The following is a 14,356-nucleotide window of genomic DNA, read 5'->3' on the forward strand; positions in this document are numbered from 1 at the left end:
TTGCTTAGCTTCAGGCAGAAAAAGTGGAAGAGAATAAAAGGATACAAGTCCAAGAGCAGAATAAGGTATAAGATGCTTACAAAATTATAAAGATAATTAATACATACCTCACTGACCAAGCAAATGGCATACGGTATTTTCCCAGCTTGCTGCAGAACTGTTTATTGGATTTTAACAATTTCTGAGCACACTACAAAAAAAGAAAATATTAATTATTTCATCAATATCATTATAATATCTGAAATGCAGCACAGACTACATTCAAGTACTCCTCTGCTGAAGAGGCTATAGTGTCCCTAAAACAATTTAGCCTGATACTGCCCATAACAGAAGGTTCTGGGTGGGCAGCAAAGACATCACAGATGAATATGATGATGAATTAAACCCCTCCACCATCACTTCGGTCAGAACCATGTTACAGTTATTATTCCAGTTTTCTGTAATATACCCAATGCAGATGCACAGCCTGCTCTCAGAGAGAAACAGGTGCCTACCCCAACTCACTGAGATTTGCGAGCACAATTTGCAATGTCTTCAGCTTCCAATAGGCTGAAGCTGACAAGAAATGGATGTTTCTGTTACATTACCTTAAAAGAATCAGGATTCTTAATGTAAGGTTCAGCACTGCTGGCAATGTTTCCCGTAAGCACCTTTTCTATTTTTGCCACTAATACGATCTCAGAATGAGGATTACTTATGGAGAAAAGAGCCTAAGGATAAAAGAGACAACTGTTAAAAAGTATATTGCAATACTGGAGAAATAAAATAGTGCCCATGCTCTCTGTTGCGGGTAACAGCAACAAACCAAACTCAGCAAGGATTATTGAGGATTATCATCTCTACATATTCAATACATCCAGACGGAAAACAAAATCTTTGTGCTAGCGCTGAAGTAAGCTTGTGCACATGCAGCACCTTGCAAACAGACTGACTCATGTCGAGAAGTAGTATGACCACATTAGCATCACCTAACCTAACTGTTCCTCTTGAACAGTACTTAAGTGCTGGCCTAAATTAGTCACACCTCAGGGGAATGACAGGGAAAAGAAAAGGTAATGTATGGGGTTTTGGAGTAAGGCTTACAGGAACAGCAAGAACGTGAAAGTCCTTTGAGATTAATGCAGCATCTAGGTGTCACTTTAAGTTGCGATTTTGTTTGGCTGGTTTGGGAGAGGTCAACAAGTGAAACCAAAGAGCACAGGAAACATGGGTGGTTTCTCTAAATAACAGACACTAACTTTTTTCAAAGTTTCGATTGTAAATGGTTTTGAAGTCTATACAGGGAGCTCAAAAATCAAGCATCTGTACACAAGCACCACTGATATACAAAAAAAGAGTATTCTTGAAAACAAGAACCACTGGTAGTACAGATAAATTCTCTGATGAAAATGAATACTACTACTGAACTAAAATAAGTCACATGAGTCGCTAAGTCATGCAAGTCACACATGGAATACCTGTTTCGGGTATTTCAGCCATTCTTCTGGGAACCCCTTCACCTGTGGTTCTTCCATTTCATTTGAGTCTGTATTTTCAACAGTGCCATTTTCTAATGAAAACAAGGAACTTGAAATCATCTGTCTAACGAGTGTGTGGTTCAAATCCACATGAAAATCAGCAGAGATCTTCCTGCCATCCCTGACATCATACAGTGCCACGCTCACAAAGAAAGGCTCTACCTGGAGAAAACACCAGAAACATAATTTAGTGGTAACTGAGAGCAATGTGGTAAACTCTATATTTTAATAGGTTCCTGCAGCTAGAAAAAAAGAAAGCAAACAAATATTATTTACAAATTATGAGATTCATTAAAAACACATGCTCACACACAGCCTCGCCAAAGTTAGTTTCCAACCATGTGATTTCAGGGGCTTTTAGAGGTAGTTTGTTAACAATGCACCAGAACAGTAATTGACAGCTAACTTAGAAACTCGCAGAATAAAACACAAATGTATTTGTCACAAATAATTATTACAGTAAATGAATAGAGCCCAGAGAAACCTATTACAGGATTTTAAAAATGTAGATCATTATACAAGAAAGAAGAGTGAGGGTGGGCTTTCCGGGGATTGTCAAAAATGCAGCACAAAGATGACAAATGTAAGCAGATGAAAAATGTTTACTGGTACAAACACAAATGCATGGGTGTATTATTCTGTGGGAAACACATGTTCCATTTTGCTAGGAAACCAAGAGCATTCAAACCGCTCTGACAGTACCCATTTATTCCATTGCATAGTACCAGGGAATTAAGTCCTATGACTGTAAGTAACCTCTAAAGAGCCTCCACAGTTTTGACCAAATAAATCAATCTCAGAATAACACCTTCTGAGCTGTCCAGAAATTAGAATCTTAAACTTTGGAGATAAGGAACAAACTATGGCAGGTACAATATTCTATGCTTTTTCAGCCTCTGTAGTGAGTTAGCACATGCCCTTGGTACAGTCATCACAACTTCATTTAAACATTTATTGCAGTCTGCCAAAAAAAAAGTATTGATTACATCATGCTGAATATGCACTCATGTAGAGGTCATCTTCAAATGAAGAAGGGAAAAAAAAAAATAAAATCAATGCCTCATATGTAATGTATGAAAGCTGAGTTGCCAGGACACTAATTTCTCAAAACTTTCCTGCTTCAGAGGAGAGCTATCTAAAAACTATGGACTGACAGCTACATCTTGCTTTTCCCTGCCTTTTTTTCTTAAAGTAAGAATAAGCAAAATTTTCTGGTTTGTCCTGGTTTTAGCTGGGCTTTTCCACTAGATGAAGCATCCGGTCCTTTCTATTTTGCTTTCTCTTCTGTAATTTAATCTGCTTGGTCCCTGGTCTCTCTCTGAAAAACAAAAAAACAGTTCACCAGCAACTGATACTCAATTGCTTCCCTACATAGGTCTTGGCAGTTTAAACCTGTTCTTATAGCAATTGTTAAGAATTCTCAAGGATTTTCACATTTCTATTTCCCCACTGAACTGTAGCTAAAAGTCTGCAATCTAAATCAGCATCAAAATGTTTATAGAAAAGTTCATCAGTTTCATTATTCTGTCCAAAGGGATGGGCAGTGGAGGATGAGTGAATGCAGTATGTGTGCAGGATACAGCTTTTCTTTTACATTCTCTTTTCAAAGTAGCAAGCACACAGAAAGAGAGAAAAAAGAATTTAAAAAAAAAAATCACAGGGAATTAAGTAAAGCTTACATTGGTTGAAGGATCATTTTCATTTTCAGTAACACAGGCCTGGAGATTCAAACTGAGGGATTTGCAAGTTATCAGGATCCTCTTTGCAGGCTTTTCTTCAAATGGCTTGATCACTGAGTTTGACCCTGGAAACTCCTTTTTCTGAGGATTCAATAACTGAAATAAGTTGGGTGATTTGTTATACATGAGAAAAGCATGGCATTCCAAAACTAAGAAAGCTTTTTAAAGGTCTTGAGAATCAGTGAAGGACCCCAAAAGCTCAAAAAGTCACTGTGGATATCTTCATTTTACCACAGTAAATGAGTGTTATTCCTAATTTATAGATTAGGAAGCAAATCAAAAAGATTGCCTGAGGGCATTTACAAGGTCAGAGGCAGAATTAGGGATCTAAGTTAGGTTTCCTATAATTTTAGAACAGATTTATTTCTTCTTTACTTACTGCTTCTGAAACTTTAGCTTTTAATTTCCTCATATAGATTAAACAGCCACATATTTTCAGACTATAACACCACACTTTAGGATTAGATTTTGGACCTTTCCCCTCCCCTCACTTATACACCACATGGCTATTTCAATTCACTTAATATTTTTACTAACAGTGCTACAGTTGATTGACAACAGACTCAAGTTTGAATATATACAGATCCTGATTTTACTTAAATCATCTTTTTAACTAGTTTCCAGTTAAATCACCAGCAAATGTATATTCAGTGCAAGAAATAATGTTATTTGAATCGTGAACTCTGACACTAAATGATAAAGAAGCTGAAGATAAAAAGAAGTTTCCTACATTTCCAGCTGAACATTTTTTCACATAGATAGCCTTTTGTACCTCCAACTGTACCTTCCCACTGCTTTTTATATCCATGCATGTTTTTGTAGTCAAATTCAGTGTAATGAATAACAATACAAACACTGTTCTTGTAACATTCCCAGTCCAAGAGAAGGTTCTGTTCCTGTAATATTTTCAGCTTCAATGATTCAAAGCTTAGCTAGACTGGACTAGATAATCTCCAGAGGTTACTTCCATCCTCAACTGTTCTGTGATCAGATACAGGTAGAGTCTATACAGAAATCTCTATGGACTAGAGATAGCTCCCCTCACCCTTCAAAACTGAAGTCTTGGTTATACCCAGTTGCTTGCTGAACTCCAATCCACTCTGGTGGCTTAGCTAACCCAGTTAACTCAGACCACCTGTATTTTAAAACTTCTAAGAACTTGGGGAAAAAAAAAATTTACTTACTGCTATATCAGGATCCAAAGAGAAAAGATTTAGTCGCTCCATGTTTCGAGAGGCTTTCACTGTTTCTTCTGTTTCTGTGATGTACTGTGGTGACAGATAATAAATTAGCTTTCTACATAAGGACAGAAATCCATAGTTGTTAGACTTCTAAATGAATGATCAATGTTTCATTTGTAAGAACACTTCTCATTTCTGTAGTAGTTACCCAAAAGCACATTCAAGCACTCTTTGAAGGTGATACGCTTGTGAAGCAGAGATTTTCAGGCCATGATATACTTCTAAGGAACCCCTCATAGATCAATTAAGTAATTCAAGTTCATTTATGTTACTAAAGAATCCACTGCGTAAGAGGTCAGAATGGTGGATCACTACACTAAAATCACTAGGGATCCCCCAGTCAAGATAAAAAGAACACTACCAGTCCCACAGAAAACCACTCGTGTCAGGGGAAGGGCAGAAAGGGGAACAGGAAAGCGCAGCTCAGCCTTACAGGTAGGCAGACACAGATTGCAGTGTGTCACCTAAAGGTAAGGCTGGGAGTCCTCTCCCCATCCATCCTTCTGCCAAAGGCAGGATCAGTCCCACCCATTTTATTTCTGACAGACACATGCCTACATTAATAACAAGCTCCCTGATAAAAATCAACTCAACAACTTCCTGAAGCCACCTGGTGCTTTCCTACCCTGTTTCCTACCCCCACTATTGAAGCCCATTCATCCAACACGTGAAGTACACCCTACGCATTCCCTTCCCCTTATAGATCCTTCAGGATACCTTTGAAACCTTTTTTCTCAGTTTAAACAGGCACAATTCCTTCAGACTTTCTTTGCATTCTGCTTTTCCTTACTTTTTTTATTTTTCAATCTCTGAATTATTAATGGAGTCCACAACTCCAATACTGAGTACAAACCTTAGCTGAAAGGGTACAGGCTATGCTCTTGTTCAGGTTCCGTTCAATGTTTTGTGTTTTTCACAATAGCATGACATCGTTGACACACATTAAGTAACAAGCAGAATCCGCACAGCAAGACCAAAAGCTCTGTGTTCACTTCCTAACATGCCCCACCCATGAGCTGACTTGCAGGAGCAGGTCCTGATGTGTCCCTGGTGTACTTGTTTAGGTTAGAAATGGGATTGGGAGATATACCCATCATGGACTAGGGACAGGCTACAGATCACTGTTGCAGCCAGGCTATAAAGCAAGGGCAGGGGGAACAGCAATTAACCATATAAAGGTCAATACAAGCATCACACAACATACAGACCATTTATTTCAGTCTTGCAGGCCACCTGTGGTCTTTAAGATACCTTTGAGATATCTGCATTAGCCAATACTTAGAAAGTATCTATCCACAGATGAGACAATCAGATACTACCATTGTCCTTAACACATAAACTCAGCTACATTTCATCTAGTTGGTTGTTTTGTTTTTATTTTGGATTTGTTGTTTTTTTGTTTTGTTTTGTTTTTTAAATTCTAGGTGACCACTTCATATATATCAATACAACCTACAGTAAAATGTAGACCAAATTCTGTCCTCATTTGCATATACAGCTTTCAGTTCAAATCTGTGGGAGTAACATCCTCAAATAGCATTTGGCTGTATAGATGGTATCTATAGTAGCTCGCTGACAGAAGATTACAAACAGATCATACATTCATTTAAGGAAAAGCAGTGAAATACTTCCAATCTAGCTTTTCATCAAAAAGCTTCTTAGCACTGTCTACAATTATCTCATCCACATGAAGCAGTTTATGAGATCCAGAGGACAAAATGCCTCCCCTGATACTACATGAATCTTTCAATGAAATTACAGAAGGTGATGAGCAGTTCACAGCTTGTTTCCTTTCAAGTCACACAGGAAATCTTGGCTCTCCAAGGGCCAAACTCTTCTAAAATAAGTTAAGAAGCGTAAATATTTCACAGATAACTGCAGGGACCAGACCCTTACTGACTTCACAATCAAATCACTCTAGGAACACCTACTTTCTTTACATTCAGTGGAGCTTTTCTCATTTAAACAAAGCCATCAGCTGTTCAGAAAGAAAGTTATTCCTGTCATTTGTCATGGCTTTAACAATCACAATGGACTGTGCTATATTTTCAAACCTTTCACAATATTAATAATCCTCTATTGGCAGGCATTTTTCACCTAGCTAGCACTTTCCACTAAGTTTATAAGGATAAATATAACATGCATTACTTTTGCAAAGTCTGGGTGCAAGGTGTTCTCTGAAGAATCAGTCTCTTCTTGAGAGCAATCATAATTCACTGAAACTTCTGCAGGGTCTTGAAAAGAAGAAAAAAAACACACAAATGTTTTTACTATACTTACTATTACCATTGGGTTTAAAAAAAAAAAAACCAACAAAAAACCTATCCCCATGGTATTTCTTTTTATTCCCTTTAGTATCATCAGGCTAACAAATGGAAGAGATACTAATGTAAAGCTCTGTCCTCCTCAACCTCATCTCTCACCAGTGCTTCATGTAACTTAGTCTGTATTTAAGCTTTCAAACAAGAGGTCTGACTCAGTGAAACATCTGACATTCATCCATGACAAATATTCATGCCCCAAAAGACACACACCTTCCTTTGCTTTCTCAGTCTGTTCTGAGGCAACACCGAGGGTTTATGTCAACTGAAAGATTTTGGACTCCCAGTAAAGGGAGTCTTCAGTAAGGCAGGCAGGACCTTACCTGCTCTTTGGGAAGGGGAGGGATGCAGTCTGGATTCCATGAGCGGCAAATCTATGGATCCAGAGAACAGCACTATACAGCAAGCCCTTTGCTTTACTTAGCTCACCAGAGATTGTTCTGCTTTCACTAGGTAATTCAGCACAAAGTGAAATAAGTCATTACTACCATTTAGGGCTCTTCTGCCAAGAAAGCATCATGCCTTTTGACAAGTTAACTCCATAGCACATTCCTGTTGCTTGTTATCAGGGTTTTTACCAGTAGAGACTTCTGTTTTCTGTTAGCCTTATGTCTTTGACCTTTTAGGTACATATTTCTTCCTGTTTAACTAATATCCCTTATGGGTTGGATTTTCAAAAGTACTTATCTGATTCTGAAGCGCAAGTCTCTTCTTCCTCCAAATTATAAAAACATCTTGGGCTATATGAAGAGTATCCTGTCCCTCCAAAATCAGAATTTATTATAAACAACAGGATAAAGCCTTCAATTAGCTCTGAACTTCCCCAAGATCCAGACGCACGTGGATTCAAAGCTTTGATTCAGCTCAGAGCACAAGCAGTTCAAATCTCTATCAAGGTTTCCAGTATTCTCAGTCTTAGAATTTCAGCTGGGGTTCATCCAAACTGAACATGGATTTATTATGTGGAAGAATGAATTACTGCCTCATGAAGAGTGCAGTATAAGAGAGCATCCAATTCTTTCTTCCACAGTGAAATCATATTAATACGCAAATTCACAAAAGCAAGAAATGAAAAGTTAATATGCTTCCAGGAAAAGAGCAATATATCACAGCTGGGATTTTTTTTTTTTTTTATTATTATTAGCTCCTGATTTTTAAAGAAAACAAAATGCTGGAAAAAGAACTGATCTAACCTCTCTCCAGCACAAAACTCTTTAAAACCTTCAGACTTCCAAGACAGTAAAACACAAAGTACGAGCAAGCTCATTGACAGAGAGGACTATATTTGAAAAAGTGCTGCATATGCAAAGCAGAGCCATGTTGCTCCTGCTGACTTTGTGGGGAGCAGCTTTACCTCCCCCACAGCCTCTTGAAAATGATCTGTGAGGAGTTAGCTGACATTGTTCGGGGATTGCCAAAAGACTGGTGCTGCTTCGTCAGAAATCAATAGGTGCAGAATCCATTACAGACTCAGACAGTTAAAATGATTCAGTAGTGATATCCGAAGGTTCAATTTTTTTCATTTGATTTAAAAAAACCCAATGCAAGAGACTATTCACTCTTACCAAGTTTCAGATCAGTGAGATCTGCACTTTTCCTCTCCTGAATGGTTCCCTCTGGATTTATTTGGAGGATTTTGTTGAGAGTGAAAATCCAGTCATCCATATCCTGCTCATTTTCAGCTGCCAGCACAAAGTATGTGAGGTCATTCATTTTCAACTCAAAGGCATGTTTCCTAAGCCTGTTATTCTGTTGGAACAAAAGGAAAAGAAAAATAAACACTAGAACTAATTACAAAAAGGTACATAAAAAGACATCCATAAGATGGACATGTATATGGCCACTCCTTAAAAATAACATTAAAGCAAAATTCAGTGGCTTTAAAGAAAATCCAAGTAGTGTGATATTAATGTTAATTTATTGTTGGGTCTTTGTGCACCTAAGATCTTCTATGGCCAAATACACGTCTTCTATTTAGCCATAGAAATCTAAGACTATGGACACTAACACTTCAAACTACAGCAAGGAATACCTCTCCCAAGTGGAATAATGAAAGACCTCTGTTGGTGAAGTACACTATTAGAATCACAGAATCATTCAGGTTGAAAAAGACCCTTGGGATCATCGAGTCCAACCATCAGCCCTACTCTACAAAGTTCTGTCCTACACCATATCCCCCAGCATCTCATCTAAATGACCCTTAAACACATCCAGGGATGGTGACTCCACCACCTCCCCCCTGGGCAGCCTATTCCACTCTCTGACCACTCTTTCTGTGAAAAATTTTTTCCTGATGTCCAGTCTAAACCTCCCCTGTTGCAGTTTAAAGCCATTCCCTCTTGTTCTGTCACTAATCACCCGTGAGAAGAGACCAGCACCAACCTCTCTACAATGTCCTTTCAGGGAGCTGTAGAGAGTGATGAGGTCTCCCCTCAGCCTTCTCCTCAAACCAAACAGTCAGTCCCAGCTCCCTCAATCTCTCCTCATAGGATCTGTTCTCCAGGTCCTTCACCAGCTTCGTTGCCCTCCTCTGCAGTCGCTCCAGCACCTCAATATCTCTCTTGTATTGAGGTGCCCAAAACTGGACACAATACTCAAGGTGTGGCCTCACCAGTGCAGAGTACAGGGGGACTATCACCTCCCTACTTCTGCTGGTCACACTATTTCTAATACAAGCCAGGATGCCGTTGGCTTTCCTGGCCACCTGGGCACACTGCTGGCTCATGTTCAGCTGCTACATGAGTTGTAGTTATCTCTAGAGAACACCTCTAAGGCCCAAGTCTCTTACACCTTACCACCACACCAGACACTCAACAAGATCCTAAGTAGTGCTAAGACATATGAATATTTGCTCAATGAGAACAGGACTGAATTCACCAAATTCAAACTAGCAAGCAAGCAAAGTCAGCTTGTGGTCAGACTATTCCATCCCTGACTGCTGAGGCTGGACCTGAATAGGTCTAAGCTAATTGTGAACAATTTATAAAATCTTCTGTTTCAAGGTGTTTACAGATGCTGCTAACAAAAACAGAAAGGTAACAATTTCTTAGCATCTAATAAAGTTAGAAACATTATGGTTAGGATGAGAATATTTCTACATAATTTTATACTTTTTCAGTTTTTCTGAAAGAGCTTCCGGCTGATATGAGTCTAAACTTGGAAAGGAGATTAACCAGTAAATCTCTCCAGAAGACTGCAACAGGACAAATTCCTCCACATGAGAAGATTACAATGGGTACTTCCCACTGCCATCTTTGGGTTAGAAAGATTTTAAAAACGACTAAGGTGATTTCAACAATTCTTTGCAGGACGCAAAAGGTGAGGTATAGTACTGTTCAGTCATTGCAATGCTATCCTTTTCAAGTATAGAATAAGAACCAATGCCCAGTCTACTGGCAACACATTGAGTTCTGAGATCTGTTCTGTATCACCAGATTTCACCTGCAGTAGATGGTTAATCCATCAACTTCTGTCATAAGAATTAACAGGTGCTTAGTTACTGAAACAGCTCAATAAAATTAAACAGAGGGATGTGATCTAATATAATGTGCTTCACCCCTCAAATTTAACAAATTAGTGAAGCTTTTATCTCTTAGTCTTATGGAAACAGTTGCACCAATTTTCTTTCCTTACTTAAATCTGAAAGAACACTGACGGGTCCTACCCCCTATTACTCCAAACTTTTACAACCACTGACTACAGACATCAGTGCCAGTGGTTTGTTTTCAGTATTCCAGAAAATTGCCATCACTTTGTTGACACATCTAACCTTGGAGTGATGCAGACAAATTAAAAACAATTCATCCACCCATAACTGGCCATTTCACTCAATTTTATTTTTCTTCATTAACAGTCTCAAGTAACATGACAATGGTATCCTGTAGCTCTACATACGATAACTACTTCTCAGTACAGTCCTATATCAACAAGTTACTAAGAATAGCTTCTAAGCCAGATGGTGAGATGATAGTAATATTTTTATTTAAGAGGAACAGAGGCAAAATCTGATACTGATTAGCAGAGGAGGAGAGCGAGAACCCAAGACACTGAGAATAAAGTTCCATGAACTTTTTTTTCCAGCAGCAGAGATGATTTAGAAGATTCCTACCCAATCTGTTGTTAATCACTTGCTCCAGTCCTTATATTACATGCCATGACCCAGCACAGGAATCAGTTAAAACTGAACAACTTCTGGAGCTACTCGGGTCAACAGAGTCAGTCAAATCTTGGCTTTTCAAACTGACTTGGGATTGTGTGCTTGTATGTGTGTGCGTGCGTATTACTTTTTAGTTCTGCTACTGGAAATTCTCTTGGTAGGGAATTGTTTTCCTCTCAAGTACTTTGTTGAGGTGAATATTCTTTCAGTGATATAAATTTTAGTTCTCCCAGCACAGGGTAAGAAGAGGGTTGGGTTTTGTAGCAATTGGTTCTTGGGTGTCCAACAATTTTCTTGATCCTGAAATCAGTCTAATCCTCCAATCACTGCATACATTTAAATGAACGTAAAACAAGGACTAAAATTTCACTGAAACCTGTTTTTACTGATACAACATGAGGGCTTGACCAAGAGCTAGAAATTGAATGGAACTATGCCAAGAATCTTAGGTAGTGTCCGTTCAAAACTTTTAAAAATAGATTATTTGTGTAAGTGGATTATGTATACCAATTTATGCACAATCTATACAGAAAAATGCTACGTTTTAATTTATCTTCAGAAAGGACAAAGAGTATTAAAATGAATGCATTTCTTGTCTATATTATGTACTTCCCCTTACAGACATGGCCAAGATCTTTACATCAGATACTGTAACACTATTAGACATTATCTAATAGGGCAATACATCTTGCATACTGAATCTTAAGAACATTAGGGCAGGGAAACTTCAATATCCACTTTTCCATCTGCTCTTCAGACTTCTGGCAAGCAGATGAGATCTACAGCAAAGTCTTTGTTTCAAATCTAAAGCCAACTATTTTCTTCTTGATCAGTTAACATGAGGAAAAAAAAAAAAAAAGTACTGTTTCTCAGTTTGCTTCTCTATAAGTCCTTCCATATGGTATGTGGACCTTGAGGTTGACTCGTAATCTTCAACACTTAATTTCAAGTTTTAAATTTCTTCCAGAAGGAAATAATACAAGATTCAAAAAGAAACTATGGATGAGCTATAAATGAAACATCAGGCTAAGTCTAATGCCTGCAGGGTCATTCTTCCAAAATAACAGAATTATTTCGGAAGTATTTTGTATTTTATCTGGAGGTGATTTCTCCAGGATGTTTACTACAATGTAGATATTCAACCCCTACCAAACAGGAGCTCAAAGTCATTCACAGAGAGTTAAATGATTTATAGTGGTATTAAAACTCATAAAATCAGAACCTTCACATCACAGTTTTCCTACAAATCATTAGTTTTACTCAACTCTTTCTCCACATTCTATGGTCTCCCTGTTTATGGCAACTCTAAGCCAGGTTTTGTTTTTCAGTCCTTTGATTTTAAGTTCATCACAGACTTTGACAGCTGATGATACTTGCCCTATTACCCCCTGGGCTATGACTCTCACTTTTTGCCAGTGAAGATAGCACATAAATCCCATTCTAAATGTCAATCAAAGAACAATCACAAAAACTAGCATCTGGGGGTAGGTGAGAGGTGAACATACAGTTCAAACAGTTTGGGACAATTTGCAGGAACAATGAAGATTTAGAAGGCAGCTGTCAAAGTTCAGAAGAAGGATTTCAAAGGTTTCTTGAGCTTTTTTATCAGAGGTTAGTCAAAAAGGCCAGAAATCTTGCAGTCAAGACATTTCTGCTATCATGGAGTGTCATCAGAAAGAACACAGCAGAACAGGCACCCTCTGGGATAGCATTAAATCTATACCTAAAAATCACACTACAGGGATATTCAGGGTTTAACTAGAGCTCTGGCTGAGACCCATCTTAAAAAAAGCATACACCAGCAAGCAGGAGCAAGCAGTACTTTCTAAACAGCATTTCTGTATAAGAATCTCTATGGCTTCTGCCACACTTCCAAGCTACCTGGTCTTTCAAGCCAACAGACTGACACAGACAAACATCATTGTCCTTCTACATATTTATCTCCATCCTGTTCTACACCTGTTTGGAAAAAAACCCCACCCTTTTGAACCATACAGAGGAAACAGTCACTGTCTATAGAGCTGGGTACCTTCCCGGGTGCAGGAAGGAGGTTCTGCAGGGGGCTGTCAGCAAATATTTATTCCCAGAGTGAATTACTCACTGATTATTTTTCTTTCTCCAAAGCCCCTGTTTAGGGGTGAAGGAGACACTTCCCAACAAACAAAAGCTTGTATTTATCGGAGGATATTCCCTTGCATTACCTGAAAGGTTTCTTTCAAAGCAACCCTCAAATCAGTCTGCAGTAGCACCGTTACCAATCTTTACTGGTTAAGTAGTAGAGAATAAAATATAGCTTAAAAAAAAAGGAATTTCCTTATTTAGTGACACATGGGGGGAGATCAACCACATTATTCAAGATAACATCTTGTTTAGAATGGGAAAAAATTAAAAAAAGAAAAAATAAATACATTAATGGAATTAGAGAAAAGGTAGAGCAAGGCGGGGGGGAGGAAGCGCTAAGAACACAATCTTAGGGAGAATAAAAAAAAAAAATAATTATGGTGTCAGACATTTCTGACTATTTACGTTTCCAAGCCACAATAAACAATAAAGCTCTGTCCTACCTGCTGCCACTAAGACTCTATCACCTCCAAAAGTGATGATCTTCAAGGAGGATCAGGATACAGGATTAATTTACCCCTTGCCCAACAGCCAATGCTTTGTAACCTGAGTCTCTTTGACCCACAACAAGCAAGTACGCTCTTAGTAAGCATGAGATAAAATCTGGCAGCTAAGAAAATAATTTCAGTGAAAAGAAACATTTTATGATATTTTTTCTCATGTGTGTCATGAGCAAAGAGCACATGCATGATCTGCTACTGTAATTCAACTGCGGTTTCTGTAATCTGTCAGTCTGAGCACTTGCACCAATTTAAAGAGCAAAACTAATGGTGATTTCATTTAACGAAACTGCTAATGAGACCACTATTCCATTAATGTATGTGTTCTTCTACTTGCCTTCTTAAATTTATCTGACACCCAAACAATACAGTGAAATAAATTGAAACTTACCTGTACGACTCCTGTACAAGAATCCAAGAAAATACATCCCTTCGGCTCCTTTGATATTTTTTCATCTTTATAAAAATTCATAATATATGAGTTATCCGACAACTGTGTCAGCTGAAAGTAGCGCTTTTTGAATGACTGAAGTGAGGAAAGAAAAGAAAAAATAATGACAATTGTTGCACTGCAAATTATTTTCACTGATACTTTATTCACAGGGTTCAAATAATAGAGAACTCCTTCACTCACACTATTTTGCAGACAACTGCAACATTACTATCATTTAAAGCAACGTAATCAAACCTGAGATACCAACAGCTAAATGACAATGGCAAACAAGTGTGCCTCTGTGCGGTATATAAATCCAAATGGAATA

At 38.2% G+C, this 14,356-nt stretch overlaps 1 protein-coding gene across 10 annotated transcripts in view; it reads right to left on the reverse strand.

The window, feature by feature from the left end:
- DOCK10 (dedicator of cytokinesis 10) overlaps positions 1 to 14,356 on the reverse strand; it is a 164,797-nt gene that overhangs the window by 66,964 nt on the left and 83,477 nt on the right. For 9 of the 10 annotated variants that reach the window (XM_074833712.1, XM_074833709.1, XM_074833708.1 and 6 more), the window contains exons 7-14: positions 13,987 to 14,121; positions 8,384 to 8,567; positions 6,646 to 6,731; positions 4,441 to 4,524; positions 3,197 to 3,352; positions 1,458 to 1,679; positions 588 to 710; positions 108 to 190 (exon numbers count right to left, since the gene is read on the reverse strand). In XM_074833712.1, the coding sequence (XP_074689813.1) occupies positions 108 to 190; positions 588 to 710; positions 1,458 to 1,679; positions 3,197 to 3,352; positions 4,441 to 4,524; positions 6,646 to 6,731; positions 8,384 to 8,567; positions 13,987 to 14,121 (1,073 nt within the window). The remainder of the gene's footprint in view (positions 1 to 107; positions 191 to 587; positions 711 to 1,457; positions 1,680 to 3,196; positions 3,353 to 4,440; positions 4,525 to 6,645; positions 6,732 to 8,383; positions 8,568 to 13,986; positions 14,122 to 14,356) is intronic. The other variant, XM_074833706.1, reaches the window with a different exon arrangement.

Source organism: Strix aluco, chromosome 9 (assembly GCF_031877795.1).
Source record: "Strix aluco isolate bStrAlu1 chromosome 9, bStrAlu1.hap1, whole genome shotgun sequence".
Lineage (NCBI taxonomy): Eukaryota > Metazoa > Chordata > Aves > Strigiformes > Strigidae > Strix > Strix aluco.